Here is a 20,003-nt window from a genome sequence, read left to right as displayed (position 1 = left end):
ACACCTTTCCTCTACAAAAAGGATTTCTTTTGGTCTGGGAAATCCCTGAACTAAAAATTACTGGTTGTAGAGAGACAGTTTTGGAAATGAGCATGTATTTTTGCCCTGTGCTTATCAGAAGACAGGTTACGTGTACCTTTGGTTTGAATTGGAAAGTCTGCTTGCACGTTATAACATCAACTACTCGTCACTGGCAGACAAGAAGAAAGGTACCTACAGACTCTTCTTTTGCCTACTCTGCCTTTCAGTACTGTCCACAAAGAGCCTTTTCTTTTCAAATCAGAAATCATTCGCTGTCATGTCCTTGTGCAATTCTTCATGCTGTTGCCTATCAGGAAAGATGTCTCTGATGTCTCCTTCCTTTTCCTCTGAATTAAGCACAGGTTATGCTTTTTAAAATAGATTTCTAAGCCCTTAACCAAGATTGCAGATACTTTTGCACAGCACTGTGTACATAAGAAGATTGAAGAACAATTAAAAAACCAGTTAGTTTTCCCTTCAGGAATCATTGCAACTTGTAACATTGTTTTGGTCTAATTAATAAAGGAAGTATTTTTAAGCCTTGCAATGCAATGTCTCCATTTGGACTGAAGGGAAATATGGGTTTTAATGTGTTCTGTTGCTTATCAACATGCAGACATATATTGGTAAAAAATCTTAGATTTGAGGAGGTTTTATAAAATGTTCTTGAGGAGACAATTACTACTTCTCAGACTGTAGAATGGTGTCTTTATGCTCGCTCTTTAATATCAGACATTATTTTCCTCAAAAATTTTGTGGGGAAATGAGGAGAGGGAAGAAAAAATGCATTTTTCAACAAGATTTTAGAAGAAAAAAAGCTCAAAGCTTTGAACATTAAGCAAATTACTGGATTTTCTTATTGTGAACACAGTGATTAACAGAAAAAGCTATTAAGGAATAAATTAGCAATGATGACATTTAATTCAGGCACACCACTGCATTCCTTTACTCTTTATAAATCATTTTTGCCTCTTCACCATAAAGTGAGTGTAGACGTGTTATGAGAGTTCAATGTTGCATTTACTTGTGTCTCACTTTGAATAGGATTTATTTTGATGGAAGTGTGCAGTTTTCAGTGTGGTGCTTAAGAAGGCATTGGGGCTATTAGGACTTATGGAAACTGCATAGCAGGTAAAAACACAAAACCAAAACTAAACCCAGCACTTTTACCTATAAGAAAGAAAAAAATATGCTTTGGCAATGAGGTGGTGTAAACGGGTAACCCACAGCTCCTCTAATATTCGTTACATCAGAAAAACAGATAAACAGAATGTTCAGTTCAGAAAAACAAAATGTTTTTATGTTGATCATTCCTGTTCCTGTTTGTTCTTGACTTTTAACCCTCAATCCAGTCTGGACTATCAGTTCTCATTGCTACCACTGCTGGCATGTTTACCCGTCAGAGGATGACTGTAGCTCCAGTGCTCCTTATCTTTCCTTATGAACCTTCTTTATCTCCACTATTGTACAAAACCACTATCCTTCCTGTCACTCAGGTATTAGCCATTTCTGCTCCCTGTGCCTTATCCTATAGGCAACATGCAAATATTGCTACATTTTCTTTGAAATTTTTGGAAGCTTCTTTTTGTTTCCACATAGCTATGTCATTCCTCTCATCCTCCATTGATCAATGCAGGCTGCTTTGCTTTTGTGCCTCAGACACTCGCATCATCTTTTCTCCACCTCACTATTACCACAGCTGCTGCAAAGATCAAATTGATTAATCTTTCTTCTCCTTGTCATTTTGCACTCTAAATCTTACCATTGCAGCTCATTCGAGTTGTTCCTCTTTATCTAAAAGGATTCTAACAGGTCTCTTGCTCTTTTTCACACCTGTTCATGCTTTATTCTCCATTGTGCCTTTCAATATTTTGCTCTAGAAATGTCTTCTGCCTTTGTCCATCTCTTCACTGTTCCTTGACTATGGGGTTCTGGCATTTTCTGGTGGTTTTGTTTTTTTTTGGTTTTTTTGTTTTTTTTCCACAGCTGTCGTCTCTTTGTAATAGTTTCCAAAGAGCTGTCTTTCCATTTGTGTGCATAATGCCTCTGAACTTTTGGTCTCAGTTATATGCTGCCTTTTTATCTTTAGCCAAATAATTAGGGACAGATAAAGGAGCAGTCGGCACAGATGGAGAGCATGCATTTTATTAAATATGTTCAATTTAAAATAGTTAATATATGTTTAATGTATATTACACATAATTAGAGGGCATAAACCACTAAATAGTTATGATAGACAAATAATGCATCCTATTGCCACCTAATTTGCATTTCATGTGTTATGAATAATCTTTAATGGTAATTGTTCTGGGAAAGCACTGATAAGTGATGGATATACAATATAGTTTGGGAACTATAACTGTACATCTGTAACTGTTATTGTTGTTCCAAGTCAAGTTCTCTAGGAAGATTTTCTTTTGCTGCAAAGTTAATGTGAGAGGTTAGTGTGCCCCAATAAGTGTCTTGTTGCTAATAATTTGATCGCGCATTTTCTTCCTTTGTAAAAAAAAAACCTTAAACTGTTAACAGTTTTCAATGCAGTGAGGAAAAAGCCAGAATAAGTTACCTGTGGATGAAATAAAATCTTGAAAGGACATTTTTATGAAAAGCATATTTCACTACAAAGTTATATATGACCAATATAATGGTTATTCTTAGTATAAGATACACTAAGGAATACTTCATGGCAGTAGCATCAGTGTTGCAGGCTTTTTCTTGTAGAGAACCATATAATGAAGCAGAAGTGGAGCTTTATTGCAAGACATTTTGGTGTAATTTTGTCGTGTATCAGACATTTATGATTTAGTGAGAAAACCCACACTAACTCTCCTGCACCCAGTGAAAACTTCAGGTTTTGACACTCTTGTCAGTAGCTCTATGTAGTTTAACCTGTGTTTGTGAGACCATCTACCTCTTTTATTGTAGGAGCATGTTTTTTAAAAAATATCGAAGATACTGAGGAACAAAAAATGTTATGTATTCAGCCAAGCCAAGGGTTTTAAAAATCTCTTTAGATACACACTATATTAAATAGAAAAGCTGTTTTCTTTCTTCTGTCTCATCCCTTCTGAAAGTCAAGCAGTTCACAGAAGACCTAATCTATGTACTCCTGAGTGAAATTTTAAATACGGATTTATTTTTACTCCCAGCCTCAGTTTTTCTGTGGAAGTTGACATGGCTGTAGCTTCATTCATGTAACCTTGCAGAGGAAAGTATTTTATATTAAGCATGGTATATCAGCTTGTATTTTTTTTCAGCAAGCCTGACAGTGTAATGTCTGGTTTCCTTGACACATGCAGAAAAATCATAAACACAAAGGCCATTTCCGCAGTGGTTTTTTGAGACAATCATGAGAAAATATCTTGAAAGCATTTACTGTCTGAGTGGGGTTTGGGTTCTTCAAGAGAGCTTGAACTTTTGCTACTGAGAATCTGGAAATCCTGATGGATTTAGAAATAGTTTGGAAGTCCTCTGTCACTGAAGTACTGAATGATAAAAAACCTATGTGGACATATAAAATGAAGCACTTCAAGAGTGAAAGCAGAAAAACAACCACCAACAACTTTAGCTTTCACTGCATGTATTGCAAAAGTAAATTTTATTTTCTTAGTACATTTTTTGCTACCGGATTTTCCCTCCACTCTAATGTGTAGTCTTATTTCCAGTTTCCAACAGCTAGTGCTTTTTGTTATAGTTTCAATCTGGCCTTCACATGTGATTCAAAGTACCCTAGAAGAAGTTACAGGAAGTGGCTTATTTGTGATTCTTACATGTGTAGAGTAGCATTAGCTCTGTTCTTAAAATTGTGTACAAAATGACTAATCCTTCTCCCATCTCACAAAACCGACATTGTAAACAAGTTCTTTATTATTTATTGAAAGCTGGCAGCATACTTGCTGTTCTGTGAGCAAGACTTTCTGCTTGTGATCTTTTGCTGACAGCAGGTATTGAATTCACTAATATGCAGAAGGGCTGTTTGCTCACTTCTTGACTGCAGGAGCACTTTTTTCACTGGAAATGAACAGTGGAGTTTAAATGTATGTTGTGGCAAAAGCAGGAAATCTTCATGTCCCCATATATGACCAAAATAATGCAGGTGAAATGGATTTGCACAGATGTTCACAGCCAAAGCAAATTTGTGGGAGCTTCCCAGCCGATAGGATAGAGTATTTGAAGGATTTGATAGCTGCCTTCCAAACTGCAGTAAAGGTTTGAAATTAAGTTTGAGTGCTATTTATGCACAGAATTTCTTTAAAAAAAAATCCTGATCTGTAATTTACAGCATTATTGTGAAGATTGACATCTCTATGTTGCCTATGAGAATACTTACAGTGATACTGTAAGTAGTATCACATCGAATGCAGAATGACATGTTCTTAGGTTATGCATGGCCTTAGCGTATAGCAGATATAATGCTATACCCATTGCCTGTGACATATAAGAGAGAAACAAGATGAAAAGGGTATGTAGCTGCATGGTAAAAGTCTTGAACACATGGGAAGAACTATAGTCAGTGAAATAATGTGAGATCCCACATGCTTATAGAACTTCGCAAGCATCAAGGTTATAAAATGCTGGCATTTGTCTTAAAATAAAAAAAAATCTAACTGATTTTTTTTTTGTATTTGAGTAAATATGTATTGTGTTATGGATTGACAGAAAAAAACAGTGTGATAACCGTGAAATAAGTAAATGAAAGGACCATGTTATCTCATGTTTTGCAATAGTCCAGTTGCTATGAGTAAGAATATCCTCAGAAGATATAAATATCTTCTTTTCATTTTTTAATGTTATAAAGTTAACAGAAGAAAAATATTTTCCTATTTGTAAAAATTATTTTCTTGGCAAACACAATTCGTTGCTGAAATGTATGCAGAATGAATCTCTCTGTGATTATTCACTCTGAAAGAAATTAGGATGGTGACTCCAAGTTTTACAGATCAATGTAATCGCCACATCTCGGAAACCTGCAGCAGATGATTGCTAGAATAGTCACTTTTAATTTGCTGGAGATTTGTTCCTGCTTATTTTGAGGAGGATAAAATTCTTTTTAAAATTATCGGTGCCTTAATCGTCAGCATTTTCACTGTTGGACTGTCTCTCTGACAATGTGAGAAAGACCTTACACCTTGAGGAGTTTGGAAGAAGAAAATACAAAGAAGATAAAACTGTCATATTCATTCAATCCACTTTACTACTCTTTCTGCCAGTTTGAGAAAACTTGGGTCTTACTTTAAAGCCTGTGTTAGAAGTGGTGCCCCAAATAACCCTCTCAAATGTATCTATTTGTGTAATTAAATGGCTGATATTGCAGTAACTCTTGGTGATCCCATCCTATTCTGTTTGTGGTTCCTGTTTTGACTGTCTTAGTCTCCAGCAAACCTGCACAGAAGAAGAAAATAGTTTTAGTAAAAAAATAACCATGTTTTTGTTCTTCTTTTTTTAACTGCATCTAATTAAGGTAGAAGAATGGGAGAGCCTGTTTTCTTCCATTTCTCTCTTTCTTCTTTTATTTGTTATTTCTTTGAAAAGGTTGCTGTGACTGGCTTGTAAACAGGTGCTAATGACATTACCTTGGGCAGCACAAGAGAGACAAACTGACATGGATCTCATGTTTTCCCAGATGAGGATAGGCATTCACTCAGGATCAGTGCTGGCCGGCGTCGTTGGTGTAAGAATGCCACGTTATTGTCTCTTTGGGAACAATGTCACTCTTGCAAGCAAGTTTGAGTCAGGAAGTCACCCATGCCGCATCAATGTCAGTCCAACCACATACCAGTAAGTCTTCTTAGCCTTTTCATACTGTTTTTATTTAAGCCTGTTTTGAGTTCGATCTTGTAACATGCTCTGTCCTCAGCACGTGAACTTCAACAGAGAGTCAGCAGGGCACCAGGACAACTGGAAAGAAGTGTTGCATGGGGCTGTCAGTCTTTTGTTTGCAGTTTTGCATCAGAATGCAAAATAAGTCAGGGAGTGGAGGCAAGGAAGCACAACAGGAGGGCCAACCACTCCTGCCTAAAACAATGTGTAGTAAGAAGTGGGAGATGTCTCCCAAAGCACCATAATTTTATGTATTATTACACCTTCAGGCTAAGGATTTGGGTTCCACCCGCTAGACACATTTTATGGAGAGAAGCATATTCCCATTGGCTCAGAAGAAAGTCTTCAATTTTGCCAGTGAGGGCAAGCTTTCAAAGAGTTTTTGTGCTTTCTTGAAGACAAAATTTCTTATTTAGCACTGTAAAGAGACACTTGATAGAAGCATTTCCTTAATACAGGAAAAAAGTCTGAAAATGGCAAAGCATTATCCCTAGCACTGTGAAGACATTATGCTAATAGAGAGAATGCTTGATTAAATGTGATTATGAGGAACAGCTCCTAAATAAAAAAGGTGTTCCTTATTGTTCAGATTTGACAGCTTGACTATTAGAATTTCTGCTGCTTGGATTACTACTGATGTGCTCACTTTTTTGGCAGGAGATCTCAATCTTTTCCAATGTTCTGTATCTGAAGTAATTTTCTGAAGTATGGTTTTGCTCAGGTTTTGGGATTGTTTCTCTGTGCTAAATCTGTATGCAATTGCTCAAACAATACTGCTTTTCTTTCTTTTTTTTTTTTTTTCTTATACCAAACTGTGAATCTCAATATTTTTTCCCCATACCTATCTATGTAAATTAAAGTTTTAAATGGCATTTCTTCATCCAAGAATTGAAGCGTCTGATATGCTAAAATACAAATCAGTCAGAAATTAAAGTTAAAAGTAATTAAAAACAGTGAATAAAATGACATTCTTCTGAAGAGCCCATTAACTTGAGATCAGATTTACAGAATGGAGCAAGTGTAGCTAATTGAACACGAGGCAGAAAAACTGAATAGACTATTGGTCACAAAGTGAACTGAAGCAGATTCATACAGTTCTCTGGTAACATGCAAGACAAACACAGACCCAACCTACTATTGGGTATAGAAAATCTGTTCATTTAAATAAAAATAAATTCAATAAATATATAAGAAATTGCTGTTTGGAACTTGGCGTCACCTGAAAAGAAATTATCTTTGTGACCTTCCGCATACAATCTTCTAGTGGCTTTGGTTCCTGGTCTTCCAGTGTGGGAAGAGAAACCCTGTAAGACATTGTTTGAAAAGTGAACACAAGAATGTTCACCAGTTGTGTCCTAGTTTTGAAAACTTACACAGTGGCAGGACATTTGGTGTTAATTTTATACAGTTGGAGGTAAGTGATTCTGGCAAAAAGGAACCAAGGCCCTACGACAGGGACCTGAACATTTCTTGCATAGCAACGGTTCTTACAAAGGGATGTTCTCCAACCTGAGAAGGTCTTAGAGGTATTCTGAAGGTGCAGTCCATACTTTTCCAGAAGAGAGATCTTAGCACTTCACAATTGTGGTTCAGGAGTGTGATTCCAGTCAGGACTATGGTGTTGCTCAAGTTTGTGTCCCTGAGAGCACAAAATGGTAAGCTAGACAGTTTAATATTATTTTAAGAAAAATACAGTTGGAAATACAAGTAATGAGGATTTATGAGGCCAATGATGCACAGAACTCTTTTCTTGGCATGCTGAAGCTGGAGTCATTTTCAGCATGCCAGTGCCAGTTCTGTTGGTTTTGGTTATGAGAGTGATATGGCACCTCTTCTGTGAGACGACAGATTTGTGGTCATTGTTGAGCAACCTGATCTGGTTGAAAATGTCCCTGCTCATTGCAGAGGGGTTGGAATAGATGACCTTTAGAGGTCACTTCCAAACCAACCTATGATTCTGTGATTCTATGTTTTCTTTTCATTACATTGCTGGTAAAAAGTCTGTTCTGAAGGCCAGTTTGAGGGCTTGTATACGGAGTTTGTTAGAAATCTGTGCTTTTATGCTGCCCTTTATCTGACTCCAAGTACATTGTAGCACAGACAAGGCAGCTTCTGTTTGTCTGTGTCTCACCTCTACCTGGCTGCCGTTGGTCATATTGTACTGTAACAAGTCATAGAATCATAGAATCGTAGAACGGTGTCAGTTGGAAGAGACCTTCAAGATCATCGAGTCCAACCTTTGTCCTAGCTCTATCAACACCACTAAACCATGTCCCTAAGTACAACATCTACCCGTCTCTTAAACACCTCCAGGGATGGTGACTCCACCACCTCCCTGGGCAGGTAACCTGGGTTTGGAGAGCATTCTTACTGGGACCTAGCTAGTATTCTGTGAGTCAGATTTTCTCACCTTGTATGTCTTCCAGGTTGCATCAAAAAGGGGGCTACATTTTTATTCACTTCCCTTTATTCCATGAAATCCAGTAAGAATAGGACTATTTGTTTCAGGATGGCCAAACTTTCACCTTGTATGATCATCATGTCTGGGGTTATCTTCCAGAAAGTTACAAATTTAGACTGTTGCTTTCAAAAAGGGAAGATAGTGGAAAAGTGACTGACAATGCAGTAATGTTATAACATAAAATTGCAAAACAAAACACAACAAAATACAGAATTGTTGGTATTTGTTATCTGCATTATTGTACTACGTATAAAAATCTGCTGTTAATTGCTGAACATATTCAGTGCTTGATTCAGAGAATTTTAAGTGCAAGTAACCGGCTAGATACATGGTTACAGCTAAAGGAAGTAGAAATATCAAGAAAATATATGTTTGAATGAGAGGCAGTTATCATTCAAGATGAATGGCTAAAAGTAATGATGAAAAGGCTAGGAACGAATTTATTTTACATGCTTCAGAAATTATAAGAGAAAATAAAATGGATGTGCATGGGATGACTTAGAAAGGCTATTTCAAACCATGCATTCTGGCATGGTTGAAAGCATGAGAACAGACAGGGAAGAAGTCAAGGGATGCCACTACTGACACAGTGGCCAGGAGACACTGCAACTACAAAATGCTCTAAAGGGCAGAATTATTCAGAGCTCCTGAAGGTGATCTAGGAGATTTAAACATAGTATACTGGTATTATCCAAATAAACAAGTAGTGATCTGATGCATCTGTACATAACTTTTCTTAAATATGATTTGCATGATTATGTAATTTGCTGTGTACAAATAAAGTGATTCATTGCAAACTGATATGTCTTCATAGTTGACCTTATATTCCATCAAATGCTTCTGTTTTATCATATTGTGCTCCTGTGTACTCAGTTAAATTTTTTATTACCTAAGAAACAGTGTTTTCCAAAGTAGATAATTTTGCAATCAGTATGAAAATAAAAAAATTTTCAATTAGTTAGAACTATGGGCATTTATCATTACAAGTTTGTGTCTACCATGCCTCCTGATGAAAATTCTGATACAAGTTTCATGCTTACAAAGCATGCAGATACTGGAAACATGTCTAATATTTATCAGCTTTCATTTTACAGTACTGATTATGAATTATAAAGTATCATCAGCATTCAAATTATAATCACACTTCAGAATGACTGTTATTGGTTTCAGACACTTCCCTGTGAGCCCATAATCTGCCCATGTAAGAATCAGAGTCTAAAATTATAAATATAAGTTGTGGTGTTGCCTAGCAGCAGCAGTGAACCTGGGGCAGCCTTGCTCCACTTACACCTGCCGGGGCAGAGCTCTGCAGTGTGAAACAGCATCTTTTAGAATGGTGGCCTTTGGATCTGTTGGGCATAAGAGCTCACTTCTGTTCAAAATAGCTTGCTCTTGACTCAGACAGGTCTTTTGACTGAAAGATTAGAGAGTCCTATTTGCTTGAATCGCTGAGCGTTGTAAAATGAAATCACTGGAACAGCACTGGTAAAACTTCCAGTGAAACACATAGAAACTGGAGAGGAAGTAGAGGATCCCAGACTGGTCCCTATTTAAGCCTGTGGCCAGGAAGGTATAGAAAAATAACATATTCTCTGTTCCTTTAGTAAACTGGGAAATCCAGCTCAAGGTTTATTTAATTCATCTCCATTATCCTGAATTGAATAAAATTACTGTATTTTCCATACTCAGGAAGGAAGCACAATGAGATTTATAAGACTCTTCTTCAGCACAGAAGAGAGATTAAGTATTTTTTAATTCTTTGTTTCAGCATTGAATAATAATGTTTATCTGATATTAATATAATATACCTACATTCATTCTGTTTCCCTAATAGTATTACAATATAATGTCTTGGGATCTCTAAGCAGTTATCAAAACCAGGTAAACATAATTGTTGCTATTTGTCAAGTAACTATATTTAAAAATTAATATTTTTTTTCCTCTTCTTTCCACCTCTGGTCTTTTCTAGCACATATTTCCCTTGTGGAGAAGGTGCTTCTGGTATCAGGTGATGGGTACAGATACTTTCCATTATCATATGCTGGGCAATACATTTGGGACCTGAGCTTAGGCAGAGGTGAACAGCCTGTACCCCACATCCTTAGGATTTAGGAGAGAGAGCAACTAAGTATGTCTCCTTATGGAGCTGGGCAAGGTCACTGCTGATTCATCTGTCTAAATTGCCCCTCACCCTTTAAAACTGATTAAAAAATGCAGAATTTGAATAAGTTTTTAACAGTTATCTCACAGAAAGTTGCAAGGAAGAAGTTTTACTTTTAGGGAATTAAGAAGGATTTTAAATTAAAACTATACATTTCTATAAACTCCTTGTAGATTTTTAATTTAATCAGATTATTTTTCCTGCAGGTTATATCTATAAAAATATCTTATTTTTCCTACAGGTTATATCTATATCTATATCTATATCTATATCTACAGCTATATTTTTCTGCCACATATGGACAAACAAATAGATTTGCTGTCTAAGAGCATTTTCAGATTATTTTAAATTTTATTTCTGAGCATCCTTAAAAAAGATGGGTTTTTTTATATTAGTCAATTCACCATGTATGCTTTCATGAGACATATTCATGGACAGGCAATTTAGTCATGGACAGAAAGGGAACACAGCTTACCTGTGGACACAAAAAATTATTGTTAGTGTAATTAAAGTATTAGAAGTCTAGTCAAAATGCACAGATTTATTCTTGGTTTTCAGTTTCCAGTGTCATCTGCCTCCAAGAGGCTGTGCCCCTGTAGTCACTGTGATTTGTGATTAAGGTCCTGGGGCCTCTGCTGTGCTACGTGACACTACATTTTTATTCAAGGTTCATAGGTAGTTCACCCTACACAGAAGAACTCTGTGTTAGACCACAGTTCATTAATTAGCAGTATATGTTACACCACAGTTCCATGCAGCTAAACTAAAGCTAAATCATATTTAAGCAATAGTCATCTGACTGCTAGACAACTGCTAAAACAACAAAAAGCTCAAGCCTAGACAAATCCAGACAAGTCCTGAGGCCAGCACTTTTAGATCAATACAAAACCTGGGGCCTTTTACTATTGCTGGTGCAATCCTAATCACTGAGCCTAATTCTCTAATGCCCTAAGCAGAGAGCAGAGACCAGGTATTCCTTCTGCTTAGGTGGGCGAAAAATAAAAGTGTGAAAGGTCAGTGACAGACATTGTGCTGAGCTGCATGCAATATACAATATATTGCATTGGAAAATATGGCTAGTCTTTTCATAATCTTGTTACAATTGATCTGTATTGTGTGGTAAGAACAGAATACCAAGAAGATCACAACCCTGGACTTCAGCAGGGCCAGCTTTGGCCTTTTCAAGCAATTGCTAGGGGAAATCCCATGGGACAGGGTACTAGAAGGTAAAGGGGCCCAAGACAGTTGGTTTCTATTCAAGGACCACTTTTTCCAAGCTCAAGATCAGAGCATCCCAGTGGGTAGGAAATCAAGAAAGGGAGACAGGAGACCCACATGCTTAAACAGGGAACTGATGGGCAAACTCAAGTGGAAAAAGACAGATCTTGGAAGGAGGGGATGGCCACTTGAGAGGACTACAAGACTGTGGTCAGAGGATGTAGGGAGGCAACTAGGAAAGCTAAGGCCTCCCTGGAGTTAAGCCTTGCAAGGGAGGTCAAAGACACCAGAAAGGGCTTCTTCAAACACACTGCAGACAAAATTAACACTAGAGGCAATGTAGGCCCTGCTGTTGAATGAGGCGGGTGCCCTGGTGACAGAGGATACAAAGACGGCGGAGCTACTGAATGCCTTCTTTGCCTCTGTCTATACTGCTGGAGACTGTCCTCAGGAGCCCCAGACCCCTGAGGCCCTAGACGAAGTCAGGATAAAGGAGTTTGCCTTCGTTGATGAGGACTGGGTTAGGGATCAATTAAGCAAGCTGGACATACATAAATCCATGGGCCCTGATGGGAAGCACCCACAGGTGATGAGGGGAGCTGGCAGAAGTTGTTGCTAGACCACTCTTCATCATCTTGGGTAAGTCGTGGGGAACAGGGGAGGTGCCTGAGGACTGGAGGAAAGTAAATGTCACTCCAGTCTCAAGAAAGGGCAGGAAAGAGGACCTGAGTAACTACAGACGGGTCAGCCTCACCTCCATCCCTGGAAAAGTGAGGGAACAACTTATCCTCAGTGCTGTCTCTAGGCATATCAAGGATAAGAGGGTCATTAGGAGCAGTCAACATGGCTTATTCAAGGGGAAGTCATGTTTGACCAACCTGATAGCCTTTTATGAAGACATAACCAGCTGGATAGGTGATGGTAGTGCAGTGGATGTGGTTTATCTTGATTTCAGTAAAGCATTTGACACCGTCTCCCACAGTGTCCTTGCAGCTAAACTGAGGAAGTGTGGTCTGGATGATCAGGTAGTGAGGTGGACTGTGAATTGGTTCAAGGAAAGAAGTCAGAGAGCTGTGGTCAATGGGGCAGAGTCTAATTGGAGGCCTGTATCTAGTGGAGTTCCTCAGGCGTCAGTACTGGGACCAGAACTATTCAATGTATTCATCAATGACCTGGATGAGGGAACAGAGTGCACTGTCAGCAAGTTTGCTGATGACACAGAACTGGGAGGAGTGGCTGACCCACCAGAAGGCTGGGCTGCCATTCAGAGAGACCTGGACAGGCTGGAGAGCTGGGCGGGGGAGAAATGTGATGAAATACAACAAGGGCAAGTGTAGAGTCTTGCACCTGGAAAGAACAACCCCATGGACCAGTACAGGTTGGGGACTGAGCTGTTAGAGAGTAGCGTAGGGGAAAGGGACCTGGAGGTCCTGGTGGACAGCAGGATGACCATGAGCCAGCCATGTGCCCTCGTGGCCAAGAAGGCCAATGGCATCCTGGGGTGTATTAAAAGAGGTGTGGTCAGTTGGTTGAGAGAGGTTCTCCCCCCCTCTCCTCTGCCCTGGTGAGACCCCATCTGGAATAGCGTGTCCAGTTCTGGGCCCCTCAGTTCAAGAAGGACAGGGAACTGCTTGAAAGAGTCCAGCCCAGAGCCACAAAGATGATGAAGGGGGTGGAACATCTCCCTTATGATGAAAGGCTGAGGGAGCTGGGTCTCTTTAGCTTGGAGAAGAGAAGACTGAGGGGTGACCTCATTAATGTTTATAAACACGGAAAGGGCGAGTGTCAGGAGGATGGAGCCGGGCTCTTCTCAGTGATGGCCAATGACAGGACAAGGGGCAATGGGTGCAAGCTGGAGCACAGGAGGTTCCACATTAACATAAGGAAAAACTTTTTCACTGTGAGGGTGACAGAGCACTGGAACAGGCTGCCCAGAGAGGTTGTGGAGCCTCCTTCTCTGGAGACATTCAAAACCCGTCTGGACGCGTTCCTGTGTGACCTACTCTAGGTGGTCCTGCTCTGGCAGGGGGGTTGGACTAGAAGATCTTTCGAGGTCCCTTCCAACCCCCAACATTCTGTGGTTCTGTGATTCTGTATGAAGAAAAAACATCAATACCTGAACTTCCATAATTTAAAAAACCAGTAAATTACAATGTGAAATTAACTAGATCAAGACATAGTCAAGCTTTGTTTTCAGTCTCCTGGTCTTTCTAGCATGACTAGAACTAAGGGAGAAATTCAAAGCAACTAAAATTTAGAACCAATTTCACTGATTTTTGGCATTACAATAGCAAGTTCATATCTTTATACAGTGTATTTTATAAGCTGCCTACCAATATTGTAATGAGTGCCTTAATAATTTATCAACTGAATTTGTAGGGAAACAAATGAACTGGCATATGTAATTGAACCAGACGCCCATCTGGTGAAGTGACCAACACTTTTTGCCACAGAAGAGCTCAGAAATCCAGCAGGAGACAGTCTTTTGAGAAACCATTTGGAAAGCCATGGATTAAATTTTCCTGATTGCAACAGTGAATAGATGTATGTGAACAAAGCTAACTACAGTTTTTACAGTTCTTTAGGAGTTAGGGCAGGAAGAACCTTTTCTTTTGTTGATAACAATCCCTGTGAAAGGTAACGTTTATGGAAGACTGACTTGGCCAATTTGCTTTTCCTGGTGCATATTATATTTAGGAAGGCTCTGCATATTGTCCTTTATTGTAGTGCATTGTATTTCTTTTAGAAAAATTGTTCAAATTTTGGTCTATACAAAACAATTTTCCTAAAATAAGTTTACATTGAAGTTCAGTTCTGAGTGTGTGCTTTTTAAACTCTGATTCAGCAAATTGCCAAACCCTACCATAACATGACCTTTATTTAGGGTACGTGGAAATTCATTAAACAGAGGTTAAAATGTATATAGATGCAAAACCGAAGCTGTATAAATATTTGGCTGTTGTTAATACCTTACTGGAATACTGTATTCCTGTTACATAGTTTATTGAAGCAGAAAATACTATAATTAGTCTCATCTAATCAGATATGAACATGTGTTTGAAGGTTATTATATAATATATACTTTTAATATACATAGGTAGGTCTATCAGTTTATGGCACATATCTCAGGAACTGCGATGTAAAGTATACCCCCTGTACCTATTGTGGAGGGCCTGAGGAAGACCAAAGGGAGCAAACCGTGCAGGCAGGTGGAGGTGCTATACTTTGTTCTGGGGAGGCTGATACTCCTGAACTGCTGCTGCAGTCAGGGGACAGTGGAAAGCTTGGCAAGCAAGAGGAGGAGTCTGTCTGAGGACAATCTGCATCATCACCAGGCTTGCTTGCTTGCTTCTTACTATCTGTTGACTCTGGAAGGCTTTGGCCACATAGTCACTATGTGGCCTCAAGGTGGCTTTTAAGACAAGCCTGGTGTAACAGGCAAGAGAAAAGACAGATCCCTGAAAACTGCAAATTATGCAGTGTGCGGGGGTCTTGGGGATGAACAAACCTGCTGGGATTTGCTGGGATTTGCAAAGTTTGTTGGAATGTGGCAACCTGTGCTAGCATGTCCAGCAAGCACTAGTCACGGCAGTGGGGAGGAGATTTCAAAGGTTTCTGGACAGTGTACAGCAATGTGTCCTCCGAAGCCCTGACGGTGGAACTCAAAGTATTAGAGCACACTGAAGCTAGGTGAGTGCTTCCTCAGCACTGCTGTTTCTGGCAGCAGCTAGTGTTGAGTTAGCACATGTCTTAATCATTTATTGCTTTAGCTGTGGAAATACAGTTCTCAAAGAAGATAGTCTTTTGTTTCTCTGAAGGAGTTGCTGTTTCATATTTCCAAAGGAGTTGCTACTCCAGGCTGCTAAGTAGCTGGTCCTCTCACAATTTTATTCCTCTCTTTGGACATATACTCCAATTTGTGATTGTATATTTTTTGGGAAGGAATGGAGCATGTTAGCCCACTTGTCACAAAAAAAATAATAAAAGAATTGCAGCCATCCTTTCTGCTGAGCTTGAGGGCAAGCAGGTGTGCTTTTATTGTATGAGTATTAATTAATCTTCACAGCATCCAGTGATAAGTACAAAGGTCTGACATCTCTGGGAGATGGAGCGATAAACAGATGATACTGCTTTCCAGTGGGCATGGAGAGAGTAAGAATCATTGTGGAAAACATGCACTCAGCATATGTAAAGTGCCTTGCAACAAGTAATTCTGTAGTATAAATCTTTGTTAGTTCGAACTAGTTTGAATATAATTACACTATCATTTAATCTATGCAAAAAAGAGCTATGGCTTTTGAAAGCTTCTTCAAGTTTCCCACTAAGTATGATGTTGATTTTCATTCACACACAGACCTCCTGGCTTTGAAATGCTTCTTGTTTCCACTAGAAAATAACCACATTTTCTGTTTCCATACTGATACCTTTCTTTTTTTTTTAAATGAAAGAACAAAAAATGAAAAAATAAATGGGATAATTCTCAGATACCATCTCTTTTTGTCAGAAAGCAACAGCAGTTCCACCAGAGAATGGACAGAACAAGAATTTGAACAGTTCTGGAAGATTTCAGGTTAGAAGGGGAAGATCTCAAAAGTTAATCAACTACAAATCACTGTTTAAGAAATGTTTCCTCCTCTGAAACATCAACAAAGAAGAGAAGCTGAGGGCAGACCTAGTTACAGGCAGTTTATAGAAATGCTTGAGTAGCCTGACCCTCACAATTTAAGCGCTGAATTGTAAATGGTATATCCAGCCATGTGAGTGGAACCCAGAATTTTGAACCTGTGAATAACCTAATTTAAAAATACCGTTTGTGATAGTGCTGTTAAGGGAAACTCACAGATGAGATAAATACTTTGGAATAATTTCAGACTAGTTGTTATATGCATATTCCTGAACTGCAGAAGCCATGTAACTTCAACTTCAGCTCTATGACTATGGGACGATCGGTGGACAATTTGTGCAGAGTTTAAGCTGCCATATAATTTCCGGAAGGTGAAGGATCGATTGTGTTCTCAGACTTTCAGAACAGGCAATCTGACTTGGCCACAACAAAATGCTCTGAGAATGGTCCACAAGGTGAGACAAACAACCAGAACTGGGTGCCACCAACCAGGAAATCTTCCAGACCAGAAGGTTTTACACTGGTTCTTCCCCTGGGCCAGCAGAGAAATTCAAAAATTAGTTATGTGGCTCAGCCTTGCCCTCACTGAGGATCTGCACTATTCATTCAGCTGCTTCGCAGAAGTATTTTTTGAGGTTCTTTGTACCTATGAAAAGGAAGACAAGAAACTTAGAAAGGGCTGTAGATCTGGGCCATGGCCATCATCTGCTAGTGTTTTCTTTTTAACATTGTGAATGGCCTAGATATAAGAGAGAAGATTCCTGCAGAAAAATGTCCTCACTGCTAAACACTGAAGATTGGCAGGTACCTTATTTCTTTAGTGCATACACAAAGCTGTAAGAAACCAGAGGCAATTTCTGAACCCTTATCTCATTCTCAGCCTGGAAAACCAAGTGTCAGCACCAATATATGTAAGGAATTTGAAGAATCTCTTCTTTAGGAGAATGCTAAGAGGCCATTTTTGGTCTGATTGAAGTTTTTCTAATAGTATTGTAAGAGCCAGCAATTTTTATTTTTTTTTTTTCTTAAAAGTATGAACTAAAGTAAATAGGATAGAATAAGATCGTAAGTAGCTTCCATTAGCATTTGGTAAAAAAGAATTCCTGCCAGGCTTGCTTGGGAGCTGAAATGCCATCCCAATAAAGGCTGTCTGGGTACTATAGGGATGTGGAGTCTATCACAACCCACAGTAGTAGAGGAATTTCCAAAGGACTAATTGGTTGGTCACCCACCACTTCTGGTGCATTTCATTACAACCAAGTTACAATTCACAAAACAAATGGAAACAAGGCCCTTAATTAATATCTTGCACTTCTATGAGGAAAATACTGTGAAATATCAAGTGAACTCAGTGCCAGCCCTGAACAGAATAGAAGAGTGTATATATAAATATATTTTTTATGGTTTCAGACTTGTATAACTGTCATTGTACTTAGGTAATATTAGGCTCTGAGAAAAAAAACAGAGGAGTTTTAGCAAGGCCAGGTGCTCCACAGTGAATAATCATTTTGGGGAAGAATTACTGCAGTGAAAGCTTAGAGGTTTAGCTCAGAAAGTTCTAAGTACTCAACTATTGCTTGCAGAAATCTAGTTTGGGAAGTAGTGTATTAAGTCTGTAGTTTTAAAATGCAAAATATTTACTGCAAGCATTGCAGAGATTGAAAGAGAAAAGCTTCTCTGTAGAGGCCTTTGCAAACTCTCATGTAGTTTAGAAAAGATTACAATATTTTGATCATAAAATTAACAGTCTGGAAAATAGATTATGACATTCAAACTGCATGCTAAACAAAGACCACCACAGAAGTTCAAAAGCAAAAACATTGTTGAATTTATAAGAGATTATTTTAAAGCTGCGAAGAAAATGCCTTTATATTTCAATGAGTTCAGAAAGATTGTCTCAGCCAAAACCCATGAAAAATACTCAGTAAAGGAAGTGCCAATACATGCGCTGAGAATCCTGGAAAATTCTGCTGGCAACAGAATTCATTCGTTCATTTACTTCCCAGAAATCAGCTTTAGAGACATTAAATAAACAACTTATTACAAAATCTGCTGGAGCTAATAAAGCTCTTCCCACTGATGTTTTTGGGCTTTAGATTGATTGAGAGAAAGAACAAGTATCTTGGGAGGGGAGAAGATGAAGACTGCTTTCGTATATCCAGCTGTGCTCAGAATTTACCATTACCTCAAAACTGCTCTTTTAAACTCTGCAAGGAACTGAATAGCCCCAACATAATTTACTGGAAACAAAAAGAAAATGTATAGAGCTATTTATTTTAGAAGTCCACCTAGTTTCAGGGAAGATACTTGATAAAGAGACCGTAAACTTTGAGATCTAGCCAGAGATTTCTTCACTATGGAGGAAGATGACAAATGGCAAAAGGCAGTATAGTCAGGTCTGTGATGTTGTACCAGTTGTGTGGACATGACGGGAGGGTGGCTTCATGGCTCCTGTGAACCTGTATCCCTTTTTGACTCCAACCAGGTGGCCCAGATTAAACCCACGGATTCTTTTGATGAATAGTGTCAGGTTTGGTTCTGTTTTTTTGTTGAAGCTGGATTTGATGTATTTGAACCTAATTTATGAGATACAATACTGCTGAGTATGAGAAGGGCACAAACTGACCACTCTGCTTCTACCTATGAGACCTCCCAAGCACTGTCCCCTTCATACCTACTTTCCAGCAGGAGATCTGGTGGTAGTCATCACTCTGAAATGTTCCTTTCCGCACAACTGGCTAGACTGGAGTGTTTTAAGTGAGCCAAATGATACTTTAGGGGTAATGGTCATTATGAATTTGGTTCCCTTTCTGGTACATGACTTTCTGAATGCTGACACTGATTTTCAGAGAAGGTGTTTATTTGGGCTATCTCAGTCGATATAGCTCCTTGAAGCTGCTGATGCTAAGTTAACATATGCTGAGGATCCTGGGTTATGATTTTTTTAGATGTTACATAATACTTTAAACTAATTTTTTATTTTTTATTTGGGACCACATAAGATCAATCTTTTCCAAAGAGATGTTTCTGGACTGTGTTTAATAGTTTTTTATGTCCCTCTGTTTTGTTTTTTTTTTTTCCTAGGCTTTTGAAAATGGAAGAAAATTTTATTTTTATCCCTCGTTCCCGTGAAGAGCTTCCAGAAAACTTTCCAAAGGAAATTCCTGGGATCTGTTACTTCCTCGAGTTCAGAAGTGCTCAGAAGCCACCAAAACCCTCCATCACATCTGCCAGAGTGAGAAAGGTTTCTTACAACATTGGCACTATGTTCCTCCGGGAGACTAGCCTATGAGGCCTGCTGCAGATCAAAGACTCGTCAAAAAAGCACAAGCCCAGAACTGGGTCATGACAGGGGAGATGGAGGTTCTTTCTCTTTCACTGCCTTGTTCTGAACAAGCAGTAAAAGTTCCATGTAATGTCAGGCAATAATCATTTTAAAAGGTGGGTGACTGCTGTCAGTAAACAAAGTGGAGATAGGGAAAAAAAAATTAAACAGTGTACTTCCACTTCCAGAGGAATGTCTTTCATAAACTTCAGTCTGGCCCCTCTATGACAAACAAAACCAAACAAAACCAACCAAACAAAAAATCCAACTCTCCAGTTAGAGGTTGGTTTTGTTTTGTGTAGAAAGGATGATGGTTCTCTGTAGATTTGCACCAGCTAAGCAGAATTGAGAGTCAGTTCTGATTATGCATTCC

At 38.8% G+C, this 20,003-nt stretch overlaps 1 protein-coding gene across 3 annotated transcripts in view; it reads left to right on the top strand.

Annotated features, from left to right (window-relative positions):
- The window catches only part of GUCY1A2 (guanylate cyclase 1 soluble subunit alpha 2), a 155,552-nt gene extending 135,955 nt beyond the window's left edge, over nucleotides 1-19,597 (top strand). For 2 of the 3 annotated variants that reach the window (XM_086481777.1, XM_086481776.1), the window contains 2 exons: nucleotides 5,645-5,799; nucleotides 19,390-19,597. In XM_086481777.1, the coding sequence (XP_086337903.1) occupies nucleotides 5,645-5,799; nucleotides 19,390-19,597 (363 nt within the window). Of the gene's footprint in view, nucleotides 1-3,282; nucleotides 3,290-5,609; nucleotides 5,800-19,389 lie in introns of all 3 variants that reach the window. The other variant, XM_086481775.1, reaches the window with a different exon arrangement.
- The last annotated feature ends 406 nt before the right edge of the window (nucleotides 19,598-20,003 follow it).

Source organism: Leptosomus discolor, chromosome 1 (assembly GCF_034619465.1).
Source record: "Leptosomus discolor isolate bLepDis1 chromosome 1, bLepDis1.hap2, whole genome shotgun sequence".
NCBI classification, from domain to species: domain Eukaryota; kingdom Metazoa; phylum Chordata; class Aves; order Leptosomiformes; family Leptosomidae; genus Leptosomus; species Leptosomus discolor.
This window is presented reverse-complemented; position numbering and strand designations above follow the sequence as displayed.